The following is a 14881-nucleotide window of genomic DNA, read 5'->3' as shown; positions in this document are numbered from 1 at the left end:
TACTAATAAAACTATACTATTGCTAAAATACCACATAAATGCTGTTATACCATAATATATTGTATCTACAAGTTGAATATATTTCAATTCAAACTAAACAATATAATTATAAAAACCACAATATAATTAAAAAAGTGAAATATGATTAAATCAATACCCATGTAAAAAGAGTATGAATTAATATTTAAAAATAATTAATTTTATAATTTCATGCTAAAATAGTAAAATATACTTAACTTTAATAATTTTAAAATAAATTGTGTACATACAAATATGACTACCAATAAACTTATGAAAATTATAATTATTCAATAAATGAAAAAACATTATTATAGTTTCTAAGTATGTATTTATTTTTTGGTTTTATAATATTAAATCTAGATGTTTATTCCAAAAATTAAGTTTTATGATAAACCTAAAAATGAATCAAAAGATTCTAAAAACCATTAAAAAATGGAATGAAATTATTATAAATTATAATGTTTATTCTTAGTAGTATTAATTAATATAGCAACTATATAGTTCTAAAATAATATTACTACATTCTTCATGTTAATGTTTTATTTATTCTTCAACAGCAGTAGATGCCGTATTTAAAATAACTTCAAAAGAAAATGGTGCAAATGCATAACCAAGTCCTTTGTAAAATTTGCTCTGGAACTCAACCCTAAAAAATGTATATTAAATTAATATTTTTGTATTAATATGACATAATACAATTAAATGATAAATGCATGAACTATGTATTAATTAAAAAATAAAGGATACAAATACAATTTAAAAACTTCTTCAAATAAACATTTTAGATGCAACTCGAAAAATTATTAAATAATAATTAGTTTTAAAATTCCTTTTAAAATGTAATAATAAAAAATGTTTTTACCAATGTAAACGAAGTGTATGTAAAAATGCAGAAAGTCCTTCCATCAGCACAAGAATGCCTACTGTTAGGATTGCCCAAAAACCAAAGACAAACCACAACCACACTCCACCTATCCATGAATTCAATATCAGACCTTTGGTCATTACCATACTCCATAACACTTCAGATAATTCTAAAAATGTTATAAAAAAAAAAATTGTGTTAATATACAATGAATAGTGAATAATACAAATAACTATGTATAACTTACGTGCATGAGCTAAAGAAAGAGCCCATAAGCGAAGGTATGAAGCTGTATGACTCACAGATCCAAGAACATATTCAATTGTATGAATGCCTTGGTGAATAAAAAGTTCACCAATCTCATTTTCATCATGTCCGCCAGCCGGTGGTGGTGGCTGTTGAACTACTCGACCAGCACCTTCTGCATCACCATTTTCAGTTGTTGCATGGCCATTAACTAACTTTAAAAGGGTAATAAATATAGTTGATTTTTAATACTTAATAAATATTAATATTTTTCATTTTATTTAATATTATAAATAATTTACTTGTACATGTTTATCTTTCTGTTGACGCATAATATATATGGGTTTGGCAAGCAACATAATTGGTACACACAAAAGTGCTACAATGACTAAAAACTTTTGTAAAGCACCCTAAAGAAAATATTTATAAAATAGATATTATATTCACACAAAAACTAAATAATGTAGTTTTTATTGTATGTATTTAAAAATAATGCATTAAGAAATATATTTACCTGGCCAGAAAACATGTAAACTGTATTACAATTTTCTAATGCAACAGCATCTTTGAATAACACCATATTAATAAATGTAATTAAAATTGATGGTGCACATGCGGGACTATCAGGAAAGGCTATAAACATTTTCAATTATTAATAATATCTATAGTTAAATAGTTGTAGTAACAAGTACATACCGTTTTGTGGTCCATATGATACCCATTTAATAAACATCAATAACACCATATAAAAGAATAGGAATGTCAAGAATATTACTTGTGGAATAAAATCACAATAAATGGAAAGCCGATCTTTAAAATATCTAAAAATTGAATTGTTTGTTAAATAATATTTTATTATGAAGATGTTAATCAATAAAAGTAAGAGTATTTTAATATCCTTACCTATAATTGTACAAACTTAGGCTAACTCCACTCAACATGTGTAATACACCAATTATAATGGAAATTTTCATTTTATATGCATTTAAAAACACAATTTTGTTTAATGCCAACTAGAAAAATAAATATTAATTTTAATTTAAAACCATTAAATTATAAACTATATAATATTATCATTTATTTTTTTACCTGCCATACGGGGTCGAGTCCTACTGGATATGGAACTTGATCATACTCTGATGAATTAGAAGGATTTATCTGTAAATCTTTATTACTCATCACAGTTGATTCATCGTAATTTGTATGCCAATGCGATCCAAACAAATTTAGAGATTTAGAAAAAATATCATTGTATATAAAACCAGTATACATAGAAAAGAGACCCATAAGTAATATTATGTACCGTCCAGCAAAGAATATATTCCATACCTAAAATAATTAATTATGATTTAGAAAACTTTTAATTTTTATATATTCATGAAGGATTTTTATACTTCATTATCAGTTTTTTTTGCAGCTAATGGTTTTTCACGTAGTACTAAGAAAGCAGCAAACAAGAACATCAAACATCCATGGCCAAGATCTCCAAACATCACAGCGAACAAAAATGGAAAACTGATTATGGTATATGGTGCTGCAATTAAAAAATAACATAAGTGGTATTAAACTTTAATTGTAACATTAAAGGACATCACAGCACTAAAAAATAAGTTTGCTTAGATTTAAAGTATGTCATTATCTGAGAAATATGGTGTGGGTCTCACACTTAAATAATTATTCAATGAGATGCAGGCATTTGAAAATATGCGTGTGACGTCATAGAGCTGAAGTCAGAACAGCGGCGTATGTTTTACAAGCAAAAGTATCTAGATTCAATTGTTAAATATAATATTTTTAGATTTTAAGTAACCTTAAGTGTTTTTTTTTGTGGTTATGGCACTGGTGTGATTATAATTTTGATATACTTTCTAGTTTTTTTATAGTAGATAAAACTATTATAATTAATTTTGTAAAATTTGGTTTGTGTGGCAATACAACGCGAGTCACAAACTCAATAATTATAATTTATAATAGGTATGCAACAACAAGATATATCATGGTATAATCATGCCATCGTCTTAAATACATAAATATACTTAGGATTATAAAAAAAAAAATTCTGAAATACTATTTTAAGTTATTCAAATCATAGTGTAAATCAAACTACTTTTACACGTAAAACATAGGCGGCTGCTCAGTCATCGGCTCTATGACGTCACGCGACTATTCATCAACTCTCATTATCTCGTTGAATAATAATTTTTTTAACTTTGAATTTTTACCAAAATGTTTTTCATTGTGTTGACTACAATAATACACCAATAGACTTAAAATTTTAAAAAAAAATGTAGTGTTGTGATGTCCTTTAAATATTATGAAACTTACTTGGATTTATTTCTCTGTAACTAGCAATTCCATAAGCATCAACCAAGTTTTGGAAAGCACTTGTAAATTTATTTGTTCTATTATAAGTTGGTGGATCTTCAAATGTATCCATTCTATTTAAAATGGGTGGTACAGAACTACCACTACGTTCCTAATAAAAAATTTTAAATTAAAAGATAAATTTCACATTAATTTGTTATAACTTTAAAAAGACTTACAGTTCCTCTACGTAAAGCCAATTGTATAGTTTCAATATCAAGTAAAGGTACCCAGCATTCAGCAATTAAACATTTTTGTGTTACATCCAAATTAAATAAATTTAATGTATGATAAATTGCTTTGATCTTAACGACTTTAATAAACCAATTTTTTATGTTTTTAGCAGCAGCAACAAGCACACGATGACGATGGTCTTGTGTTTGACCCAGTACCTATAATTTATATAAAATAGTTTTACTAAGAACTTGACATAAAAATTAAAAATTACATACAGTATTTAAATCTTCAATACGTGTCATAACTCCCATAGCCATTTCACGACGTTGAGATGGAGCTTCAGGACATGGGTATAATGTAGCACGAAATCCTTCACATATTTTACGTACTCGAGACTTAAGTTGATCGCCTTGAAAGAATATTATGAAAACAGATTTGTGGACTTGATCTCCCTAAAGTAAACAAATATTTTAAATAAAAAAGTGTATAACCAATGTAATAATTAATGTTATAATTTATTATTTGATAGTAACTTATTTGTGTGAACAGTAACTTAATTTGTAGAAATTAAATCATATATTATGTTTGAATCTAAACAGACCGATAAATTTATTGATTCAATATTTATCTGTCATTACTCATTACCTTTTAGAAAAGTACAAACAATTTAATCTTTAACTTTAATATCTATTAAGATAACAAAGTGGACCTAGGTGGTAATTTAGGAATATAAAAAATAAAAAAATTGAAAAAAGAGGAAATTTAATTTAAAAATGATTTATCATTGAATCCCAATTTACTATATCTACAGTGACTTACTCAATGATGATGTACATTCAATATCTATTGTATGCCAGAGCAGTTACCAAATTGCCCACCTTTTTTTTTAAATTACAACTATTGATCAATCATTTGTATTATGTATTTAAAAATAATAATTAATTTATACTATTTTTTAAAAACTATTTCATTATAAATATTATTGATTATGATTAATTTATTCTTACAGTTGATGGGTCTTCCAATGGAGTTTCAATTTCTGCTTGTCTCAAAAATACATTTCCACGACATGCACGCCATAACATCCTCTCAAATGCAGGAATTCTTTCACGTAGTATGACTCCAGCAACAAATCTTTAGTTTTAAAATAAAGTATTAGTTTATGAAACATAATTTAACATTTATTAGACATATTAAAGCATTGAAGACAAAACCATATTAGCCAGACTATTAAAATTGTAAGTAAATAAAACTAAGATTGTGGTGGAATGATCAATGTAATTTTCTCCCATTTACCAATATCTGCGCTGGACCTGCAATTCTTCCATGTATTCCACTCACCAACTCAGAAATGATAGATTATTATTATAGCGTTTATGAAATAATTCAAATTAAATATTAAAAATAATTTATCAAACTCTCACAGCAAAACATAAATGCCCTTAGTACAAGCATGTTTAAAAAAAAAAAAAAAAATTATATTTTATATCTAAACAATATAAATTTTATTTAATCATAGTTATGTTTTGTAAATATCCAATGTGTAGTTGTGTATATAAATAATAATATCAATATAGATACATACCCCAATTGCACTGGGCCAGCGTTGACTTGACGTGCTATTGAGTCATCACTAATAAGAGCCCGCGTCATTGATTCTGTTGGGTGCAAACCACCCTCTTGCTATTGTACACCACACACACACACACACACATATGGTCGTAAAATTTGAATAAATGTTTGATTTTCAAAATTATTTATAAGTTGTATTAAATCAGAAATTATCTTTTTGGTATTTATTTAAGGTTAATACATTAAACACGGAAGCTCATAAAATGTTTAGTCAATTTTAATTGATAATATATATATATATTTATAATTTAAAGGTAAATATTTTACTAAGGTGTATATTTATAATTTTTAAGTATTATTTAACATATTGATTTTTAATTACCTATAGTTCAATATGAAAAAAAAATGATATATTTTTTATTTATTGAATATCTGGGTTTTGTTTTTATTGTTATAACTTTTTATAAAAATATTGATTATGAAGAAAATATAGTAATTTTGTTTTGCAATGATTTTATAAGTGTAAAAGCAAAGCAGTGAAGTATAAGCATTGTTTATGAAACCCGCATTAATTTTAACATACCATAACAATTTAACCACAAACCAGTATTATTTATTATTAATATTCAAATAATTGTATTAGTCAATTAGACAAGCATGTATATATGTATGTATATAGCAATTAAATACATAGCCCAAAACTGTTCAAGATAATTTATAATTTTAAAGAACATAACATATTTGCCAATTTACAATAAAATTAGAAATAAATATTAAATTTTACAACAGTTTTTTCACCAGGAAACCCAGGTCCAGTCAAACTACACGGCAGCATCGGCAGCTATATATTGGGTATTTACATATGTGTAACCAATATGTGTCTTTAAATATCCTCCACCACAATCTTATTTACAAACTAACACAATGCAATATATTATGTTTTAATGATGTTCATGGTTAGTAAAAAATACATTCACAATTATTGATAAACATAATATTAAATAGCCATTAAATAAAGAATAATGATTTCCAATCATATTATAATACACTATAAATAATTTTAAAATGTAATTGATTCATTGATAGTATAATATTTACAAATAATTGTTTAAGTCATCAGTTGTACTTGAATAGTTTTTATGAATATATCATAAAATAAAAATAAAAACAAGTAGAAACTTACTTATAGGGAAATGCTGATTGAAAACATTCTTTATATAGTTATAAAAATATAATCCTATAATATATTTCACCATTACTATGTATTTGATACTTCAATAAAAAGACGGCCAGAAAATAAATGTATAATGCCCATTAGTGTATTTCCTATCATATAATAAATATAAATCGGAGCTTAAAACTAGTTTATAACAAGCCAAAAAAGACTTTGGTTTTTCAATTTTTCAATAGTCTAACTATGACTAAAATCACATATTTAAAATGAGGTTATAAAATAGCCAAGAATTAAAAATGAAACAAAATTGGACAATTAAAAAAAACAGTTCACAAAACTTACGAGAACATAGTGTATATCAAGTGTCAGTACTGTCAGAAAAGGATGAATAATTAAACTGGTTTTTAAGATCTTGGTTTTGGTTACAGTTAGGCTTAGGCCCGTTTTATATGGGCGCATATTGTATACTTGCATTTTTGGTTACTTCGGTTAAAAATATAGGCGCCACTCAGACGATGGCATGTTTCCTTCGCCAGTATGGCACTATGAACTTAAACAATGTAAACTAATAACGCACACATACGATACACGCCTATGTGAAATGAGCCTTAAAGTAAGAAAATGAAAATAAAGGTTTATTCAGCTAGTTTTAAGCAGATTTCCAAAAACCAGTTTTAAGTATTGTTATAAATCTATGTGACTATATTATAATATATAACATTCAATAAGTAAAAATAAATAAAACAATTGAAACAACTTGAATTAGAAAATAAAGTCAAATCTATTGCAAAAAATAGTATTGGAAATATTCTGATACTGACTTTTTTCAACTAATAAGGAAAATATTAATATTAATCACTAAGAAAATTCACAAAATGTTAGATCAGAACGAGCCAATAAACACACAAGATCATAATAACACGTCAGAGAATCTACCTAAAATAGTAGTTCCCAACCTTTTCTGGTTCAAATTTTGACTCTGATTTTTTCAATATTTTTGAACCCCACATTAACAATCGAGCAGAATACCTAAATAATAGTATATTTATAATCCCACAGATTACATGATTGCATTGGATAGAATATCAAAGCATACAGCAATTAAAACCAATACTACATATGAAAATATTGTAAAACCGTACCCTAGTTTGAGGGCTTGACCGCCGGCGCGAAGTCCTTCTTCGCCTAGCAGTGTCACTTGCTCGTCCTCCCGATTTGGGTCAGCCATCTGCGAAGCAACCGCGGTACCCATTTGCTGTTCAGTCTGGCAACACATACACACACGCGCGCGCATAGGGACGACATACGGACACACACCACCCCACCAGACAAATATTTTTGTTATAGTAAGTATATGATAAAATGATTGTATGAAAAAGCAAGCATCAAAAAATATTATAAATTACATTACTATATTTTTGAATAAATAATATAACTATTTGCTTTAAAAAAATATAATAAATAAGTTTAATAATATATAAAAATGGTGTTGAATCAATGTTACAGAACTTTTTAAGTATAATACAATTTTTAATGCTTACTAGTAATAAAAATTAAGCAAATAAAATAAGAAGCTTAACTAGATAATAATAAAAATGATCAATAAAATAATAAAATAATTAAAGCAGAAACTTTGTATTTCAAGTTTCAATTTTTACCATAGTGTAAAGTAAACAAATGCTATGAAAGTGATTATTGAAAATAAATATAATTTGTTTAATGGTTTTAAAATATAATTTAGGTTGCTTATATTTTGAAAAGCTCAAAATGGATTGTTATTATTAAAATATATTTATTTTCGCAATTACTAAACAATGTACTTCAATCATTTAAGTTTAAACTTGTATAAACAACTTATATTACCCACGCCAAAAAATGCATGCTTTAAATGACAATTATCTTGCCATGTTGACATAATATTTTTACAGTTAATCTTTTCATGAGATGTCATGTATTGCTATGAAATGCATGCATAGGGTTGAAAAATTAAAATTTTATTGATAAAGATTCATTTTTAATTTTAATTTTAAATTAAAATACTAAATAACATAATAAATAGTAACACGATAATATAATTTATTCCCAACATAATTGATATAAATATAAACAAAATTATTAACATTTAACTATATTGAAATGTAAAAATTGTAGATAATAGTCTATACCAAAATTAAAAATATTAATAGAATGCAATTTTTATTTTATTTTTTTGATATACTAGTCAACATTGCCAAACAAAAGTTTAATATATTTACAATACTTAGGCAACACACCACTATTTTTTTTAAATAGGTCATATTTCTTCGCCACAGAATAACATATATTCTGTTATTTTACCTCCACCACATAATAGATGAAATCTCCGTCATTTTTTATTCTCTTATCATTTCACAACCAACAAAAAGAATATAAAAATAAATATTGAGCAATAACTTATTTCATCAGTGATATAGTTAAAAGAGAATGAGAGTGCAGTTATGTTAACTGTACAGAAGATGCAAACATGCAAATGATAAGCAGTAAAATATAGTTTATAGAATACCTAATAAAAATACTATTTAATATATAAAAATAAAAATAATTTGAATAATAACAAATTTTAGAAGATTGATAAATGTATCCTATAAAAATTTAATAAAGAACTGGGTGACTACTATAGTTTGGATAAATATTCTTAATTAAATAAATACAATAAATAATATTTTTTAGTTAAATAATTCTACACTGGAGAATCACTAATAAATTTCAAAATTTGTTTTAAGTATAATTTAATTCAAACATATTTATAATTATACAAATTAAATACCTAATTAAAAATTAATATTTTTTTTTTCTGTAAGCTAAATGGAACATTAAAAAAATCTACATTTGTGCAATTAGCAAATAAAGCTCAACTTGATAATACTTTAAAGCAATTAAAAAGTTGAAAAAAAAATACTGATCAAATCATAAGAATAAAAAAAAATGCAGTGAAGTAAGAAAATGATAGAAACCCAAATGAAAACTTTAAGATCCAACTATGGTGAGGTGGTTCCTGTTTAATTTGATGTTGCCAGATACTGAAACTTATGAGATCATTATAATATAATAGTATATTATTTTTTATAAAATCTCTAGACAACTAGGTACCATTCATTTTATGGAAATATTATTTTAATTAGCAATAGGCATAAATGCATATTTAGCTAATCTATTAATTTTTTATTTAATTTAGGTATTGATGATTATTATTATACAGTAGAAACCTACTTAGATAACTTCAAATATTTATTTTAAAGATAATAAGTTAAAAAAAAATTACCTCATCAAAGAATACTTGAGTTTTTCGTAAGATATGTTTGAGCTCTGTTAACTCAAGAAAATTACGTTTCAAGGCTTCAGCATTATGATTTACTTCTCTCAACTCATTTTCTAATTTTTCAAATGTAGCCTAAAATAAAATGTAAAAACAAAATAACTTTTAAATTATATAAAAGTATAAGATTAAATATCTAAGATTCTAATTATTTATTCGATTGTATTGGAAATATATTTTTTTAATTCTTATTATCTTAAATTATAAATCTTGAGTAGCAAGTAAACCTTAAGTGTAAACTGTTTAAATGTACCTAAACATAGAAACAAATATAATATAGGAGTGAAGGTAATGTAGACCTATAGAATAAAAAAAATATATAGATATATTATATGCAATGAACTAATGAATTACTTCAAGGTCAATCATTTCACGGGGCTGAGGAGCTTCGGGATTTTCACCCGTATCCAACATGGGTATTCCATCCTTTTTAATCTCCTTTTCCAAGTACCGCAGTTTACGTTCCATTTCATCGCAGCGGCGCACTTCGCTGACAAACTTCCGTTGAAAAGCGTTGACATCAGGATTTAACTAAACGTCGAGTAAAAACCAAATGGAAAGGGAAAAAAATACGATTAACAAAATTTAGAAGAAAAATTTAGCTGTCTTATTATAATATTATATACATACATCCCGGAACTGAACCAATCCCAATTCTCCAAGTTCAGATACGCAGGCGTAAGCAGCTTCGCTCTGCAAAAACAACTGGCACAGGGCCATTTCCTCGCTGCGGAACAGCGATCCCATGGCTACGGTTCGGAGGTGCGCGTTCTCCGATACACAAACGACTTAGCAGCCCTGCAGTCGTCGCAGATTTTTTTACCTACTCGGCAGTGGTTGTGATGTTCAAAACTTGTCGCCGGACGACAATAGTCAATAGTCAATGGATATTAAATAGATGTTCTATAATCTATACTCCACACGGGTGTGGCTGGCAGGCGGTTCCTACTCTTCCTACAGACCACAATACTGCAATAGTAATAGTACAGAAGGCGATGGGCGATGCGATACGCGGGCTAGGTCAGAATATTATCTCGAACATTACTTGTATCACAGAGCGTACCTAATAACAAACGACAATTCAATTATTGAAACTGTGAAAATGCTGCACTGATAAGTGATGTGCTGTGGTGATATCACATTTCGCCAATTTTGATATCGAAATTTAGATTGTTTAATAATATAATTAAATTTAATATTGAGATATAATAAAAGTTTAAAGAAAAGCAGTGTCAAAAAATTAAATTTAATAACAATAATAAATAATAACCATAACAACACAGAGTCTTGACTACCGAATTCACAAATCGTCCGTCTGTGTAATAATTGTATACACCATGTCTGAATACGAATCTTTCGGCGGTGGACGTTTGAAATTGAAAAATGATTCAGGAATAAAAAAGTATGTGAACCTTGAGTATAATAAATATTAATAGGACAATTTAAAGTATTATTTCTGTTTATTAAAAAAAAATCTAGTTTATTTTTTCTTCAAAATGTATAGCATTTCTTATAATTTAAAAATAAAATAATACACAATATAATCGAATTTTCGCGGAAGTAACAAAAGCCAACAGTTTGCAAACTATTTCTTTATTATTTACTGATATGGCATATGAAGTTTGTTCTACAATCCAAAAAGATATTTTTATTGAAATTGTACCTATTATCAGAAGAACCAGAAACACTTAATTCTTGGACAATGGTTTAATAACGGTTGGAGATAGAAGCAAATATTTTACTATTTTAGTAAATATTAAACAGTTTTGACATAAAATTATTACCATAACAATTTTTAATAAACTGTTTGCTCTTGGTAGCTTCACAAAAACACGTTTTATACTTTGATTTAGTTGCCTAATCGTAAGATACATTTTTAATACCATCTAGACCCATGTGGGTCAGCTTTTTATCTTCATTTTTTAATTAACAAAGCTAAAGAATAAGTAAATTTTGTGTGAAATTACGGTTAAATAAAAAAGCTGTCAAGTGGTTAATCATTCTGCTGTACATTAAGTATCGAGTATATTTCATCATTGAGTAGATCATCATAATAAATGTGTTAAACTTGAACTCAATAATAAATCATAATTTATTATGAAAAACCATTCTTAGTAAACACTTTCTAACTTTTTGGTCATTAAAATTATCATACAATTATTTTAAAAATTACTGAGAAGTTTCTATTTTTGACCCACCAAGATATAAACTAGATTAAATTTACTACCAAAAACCTCCCTCAAAATTGATGACTGGTGTAATTTTTATACTAAAAAATGTAAATAGGTGAATTAAAAAAGGTTAGGTTGTTGTTTGTAGGAAGGTTATTGGAAGATTATTCAACTAAAGATTTTTCTATGATGTAGATACTAGGTAAATATGATATGTTGCTTGCATTTGAATGAGGTTAAAATTTATTTTTGAGATGAGCTATAAAGAGATTTGCTTATTCTTGTGTTATCATTTTATAGAAAAAAATCTATAACTTCAAATTGTATAAATAAACAGGCGTTACTTTCCAATTTACCTTTGCATAGTTGCATAAACACTTATTAACCTTTCCATTCATGCACTATAATAATAAATATTGTATATTTTCTATGTAAAGTAGGTATTCAAAATTGCTATGCATTGTGACACGTCAAAGAAGCTACTTCATATTTATAAAGATTACTGATTATTTAAAAAAAGATACATTAGGCAGTTTAAAAAAATAATATATATATTATCCTTTTTAAATACATACTTAATATCATTTTAATAGTTGCTTTAATCCTTTCAACAATCCAAGTTAATATATGACTTAGTATAAATCATACAATTTTCATAGTATTAGTTAATTTACTTAAAGTATTTTATACATTTATTGTTTTAATTTATACAGAAAAAAGAAGAAAAGTAAAAATAAAGAGAAAACAATAGAAAAAGTGACTAAAGGATTAGAACAGGAAAAAGTAACCAAGGAGTACCATGTGCCTTCTACTAAGGCTGAATTAGCCTTCATGAAACAACAAGAAAAATTGGTAGAGTATTTTTCATCATTAATATATTGTCTTATCAAGAATCTAATAGTATTTAACTAATTTATTTCTTATTGAATAATTGATTTTAGCAAAAAGAAAAAATTTTGAAAATTGCATCAACAACACATAAACAAAGAGTCGAAGAATTTAACCGTCACTTAGATAATCTAACTGAACATTTTGACATACCAAAAGTTAGTTGGACAAAATAGAGTTATTATTCACTCTTATATAATTATTTTTGTATACTCTTATTGTAAAATTGAAATAATGTTTTTTATTTAAGTTATAAATAAGTTATAATATGTATTAGGACATACAACCTTTTTATTAAAATTATTTGTATTTGTAATTACTGAATGTTGTTGATTGATTAAATTAAATTAGTCAAAATATAATGTTCTTTGAAATATTAATCAAATAACAAACTACTATTTAGGATTGAGTAAGACGAGGGGAACAGAAATAAAAAATACTCAATAAGACAATAATCCAAATTTGTTTAAAGTTTTAATTAATTGTTTGTAATAATTTATATTATTGATCATTTATCAGATAATGTGTTATCAATATTTGCAAAATATGAGTAGTTTAAGTCATAAATTCATAGCACATAATGCACATTTTGTAATTTTCAAATACACATCTGGAAGACAAGACATATATGTAAACAAATAAAATAAAATAACTATACTGTTATATTTCTGTTTATTAAACATTTTAATTGACATTATTGATTCTTCAAATGAATACATTAAATACCAAGTTTTATTATTTAACATAAAATAAAATGTTTGATTGAACTTAAATCTTTTTTATGTTCTTATAAATTCTAACCTTTAACTTTATTTTTAAAGTGGTCATGAATATTCCAAATTTAATTTGTTCTTCTTATATGTGATGTTTAACTTCCTAGTATTGTACTTGTTGGACATATAGTACACAGGTTTGATTTAAAATAAAAGTTTTAATATCTAAACGCAGTAGTTTCCAACCTTTTTAACCATACGGCACACTTCATCTCCTACAAAATTTTCGCGGTACACAAATCCATATAATATGGAATATAATATGAAAACCATTGATCTAAAGATTTGATAACAGCTTATTATATTTAAATCACTAAACGACAAACGTTGATATCAATTTTAAGTTGTCGGTGCTGGGAAAGATTCTATTTTTCATGACTAGAAAAACGGCTAGTAGCAAATTCTAAAATTAACATATTAAAAAATTCAGCAAATTCATAGCAAAATGATGACACCAGTTTCAATTTATAGTGTAGAAGGATTAATACAGAATAATGATATCAAAGCGGACCTGTGGGAGAGGGGTAATCGGTGGAGTTAGCCAATGAGTTGGTGTGCTCGTTACCAGTGATATCGACATGCCTGAAAACCCATATAAAGTAGATAATAATATATTAATATAGACTTGGTGATGAAAGACAGTAGAAAGTATGGATTTTTAAAACAACGGTGGAACACTTGTAACGAATACATTGATTGCAATAGCTAGGAGAATGGTTTTAAAATTGAAAATAATAAGGTAATTACCAGAGAGTAAATAGCTAATACATACAGGAAAGAGCTTCTGGAATAGCGCAGAATTTTACATTGAAAGAAGACGCACGTGTTCATATGGATATGATAAATATGAAGATAGATCGGAAACTAAATATGTACTCGTATATGCTCTTAAAAAAAAAAACTAAGCGTAGCCCTACTCTGAGGGTAAAATAGATTCATCTGTAAACCACAGTGATCAACTAAAATTGTATACAATAAATTGCCTGAAAATAGTATTGATTGTACCTTCACGAAGGCCGTGGCCGTAATTCGGTCCCGGATTAACAAAGGTCAAAGGAAATTAAGTGAAACTATCCACTGAAGGTATTAGGGTAAGGGCATCATAGGAATGTCATAAAAGGGTAGTTTGTAGATTGTAGACTTAAATATGCATGTGTGAAAACCTCTAAAAATAACTGAATTATATATATTATAATATTATATAGTATACAAGTGTAACGAATTTTTATTTAATGTTAACCGAACTATATAGGTACCTATATTAATTACAAGAGA

General features: G+C 26.4%; 2 protein-coding genes across 5 annotated transcripts; one reads left to right on the top strand and one right to left on the bottom strand.

Annotated features, from left to right (window-relative positions):
* Positions 1–326: 326 nt before the first annotated feature.
* Positions 327–10771, bottom strand: LOC132920939 (V-type proton ATPase 116 kDa subunit a 1). 4 transcript variants are annotated; one of them, XM_060983687.1, is made up of 18 exons: positions 10405–10771; positions 10129–10305; positions 9721–9849; positions 7562–7683; positions 7356–7448; positions 4681–4807; positions 3949–4125; positions 3676–3888; positions 3458–3608; positions 2527–2666; positions 2222–2461; positions 2036–2145; positions 1829–1953; positions 1647–1765; positions 1435–1542; positions 1134–1347; positions 884–1055; positions 327–667 (listed from the first exon to the last, which is right to left on the bottom strand). In XM_060983687.1, the coding sequence occupies exons 1-18, from the start codon at positions 10519–10521 to the stop codon at positions 565–567; spliced, it is 2637 nt and encodes an 878-aa protein (XP_060839670.1). In that variant the 5' UTR covers positions 10522–10771; the 3' UTR covers positions 327–564. The 4 variants fall into 4 exon arrangements, with proteins under 4 accessions (XP_060839670.1, XP_060839671.1, XP_060839673.1 ...); XM_060983688.1 differs by lacking the exon at positions 7356–7448; XM_060983690.1 differs by lacking the exon at positions 7356–7448 and having other exon boundaries at positions 7562–7647.
* Positions 10772–10915: 144 nt separating this feature from the next.
* On the top strand, positions 10916–13496 carry LOC132920941 (protein FAM32A-like). Its single transcript, XM_060983691.1, has 3 exons — positions 10916–11176; positions 12659–12797; positions 12887–13496. The coding sequence occupies exons 1-3, from the start codon at positions 11112–11114 to the stop codon at positions 13007–13009; spliced, it is 327 nt and encodes a 108-aa protein (XP_060839674.1). The 5' UTR covers positions 10916–11111; the 3' UTR covers positions 13010–13496.
* Positions 13497–14881: the final 1385 nt, after the last annotated feature.

Source organism: Rhopalosiphum padi, chromosome 2 (genome assembly GCF_020882245.1).
Source record: "Rhopalosiphum padi isolate XX-2018 chromosome 2, ASM2088224v1, whole genome shotgun sequence".
NCBI lineage: Eukaryota > Metazoa > Arthropoda > Insecta > Hemiptera > Aphididae > Rhopalosiphum > Rhopalosiphum padi.
This window is presented reverse-complemented; position numbering and strand designations above follow the sequence as displayed.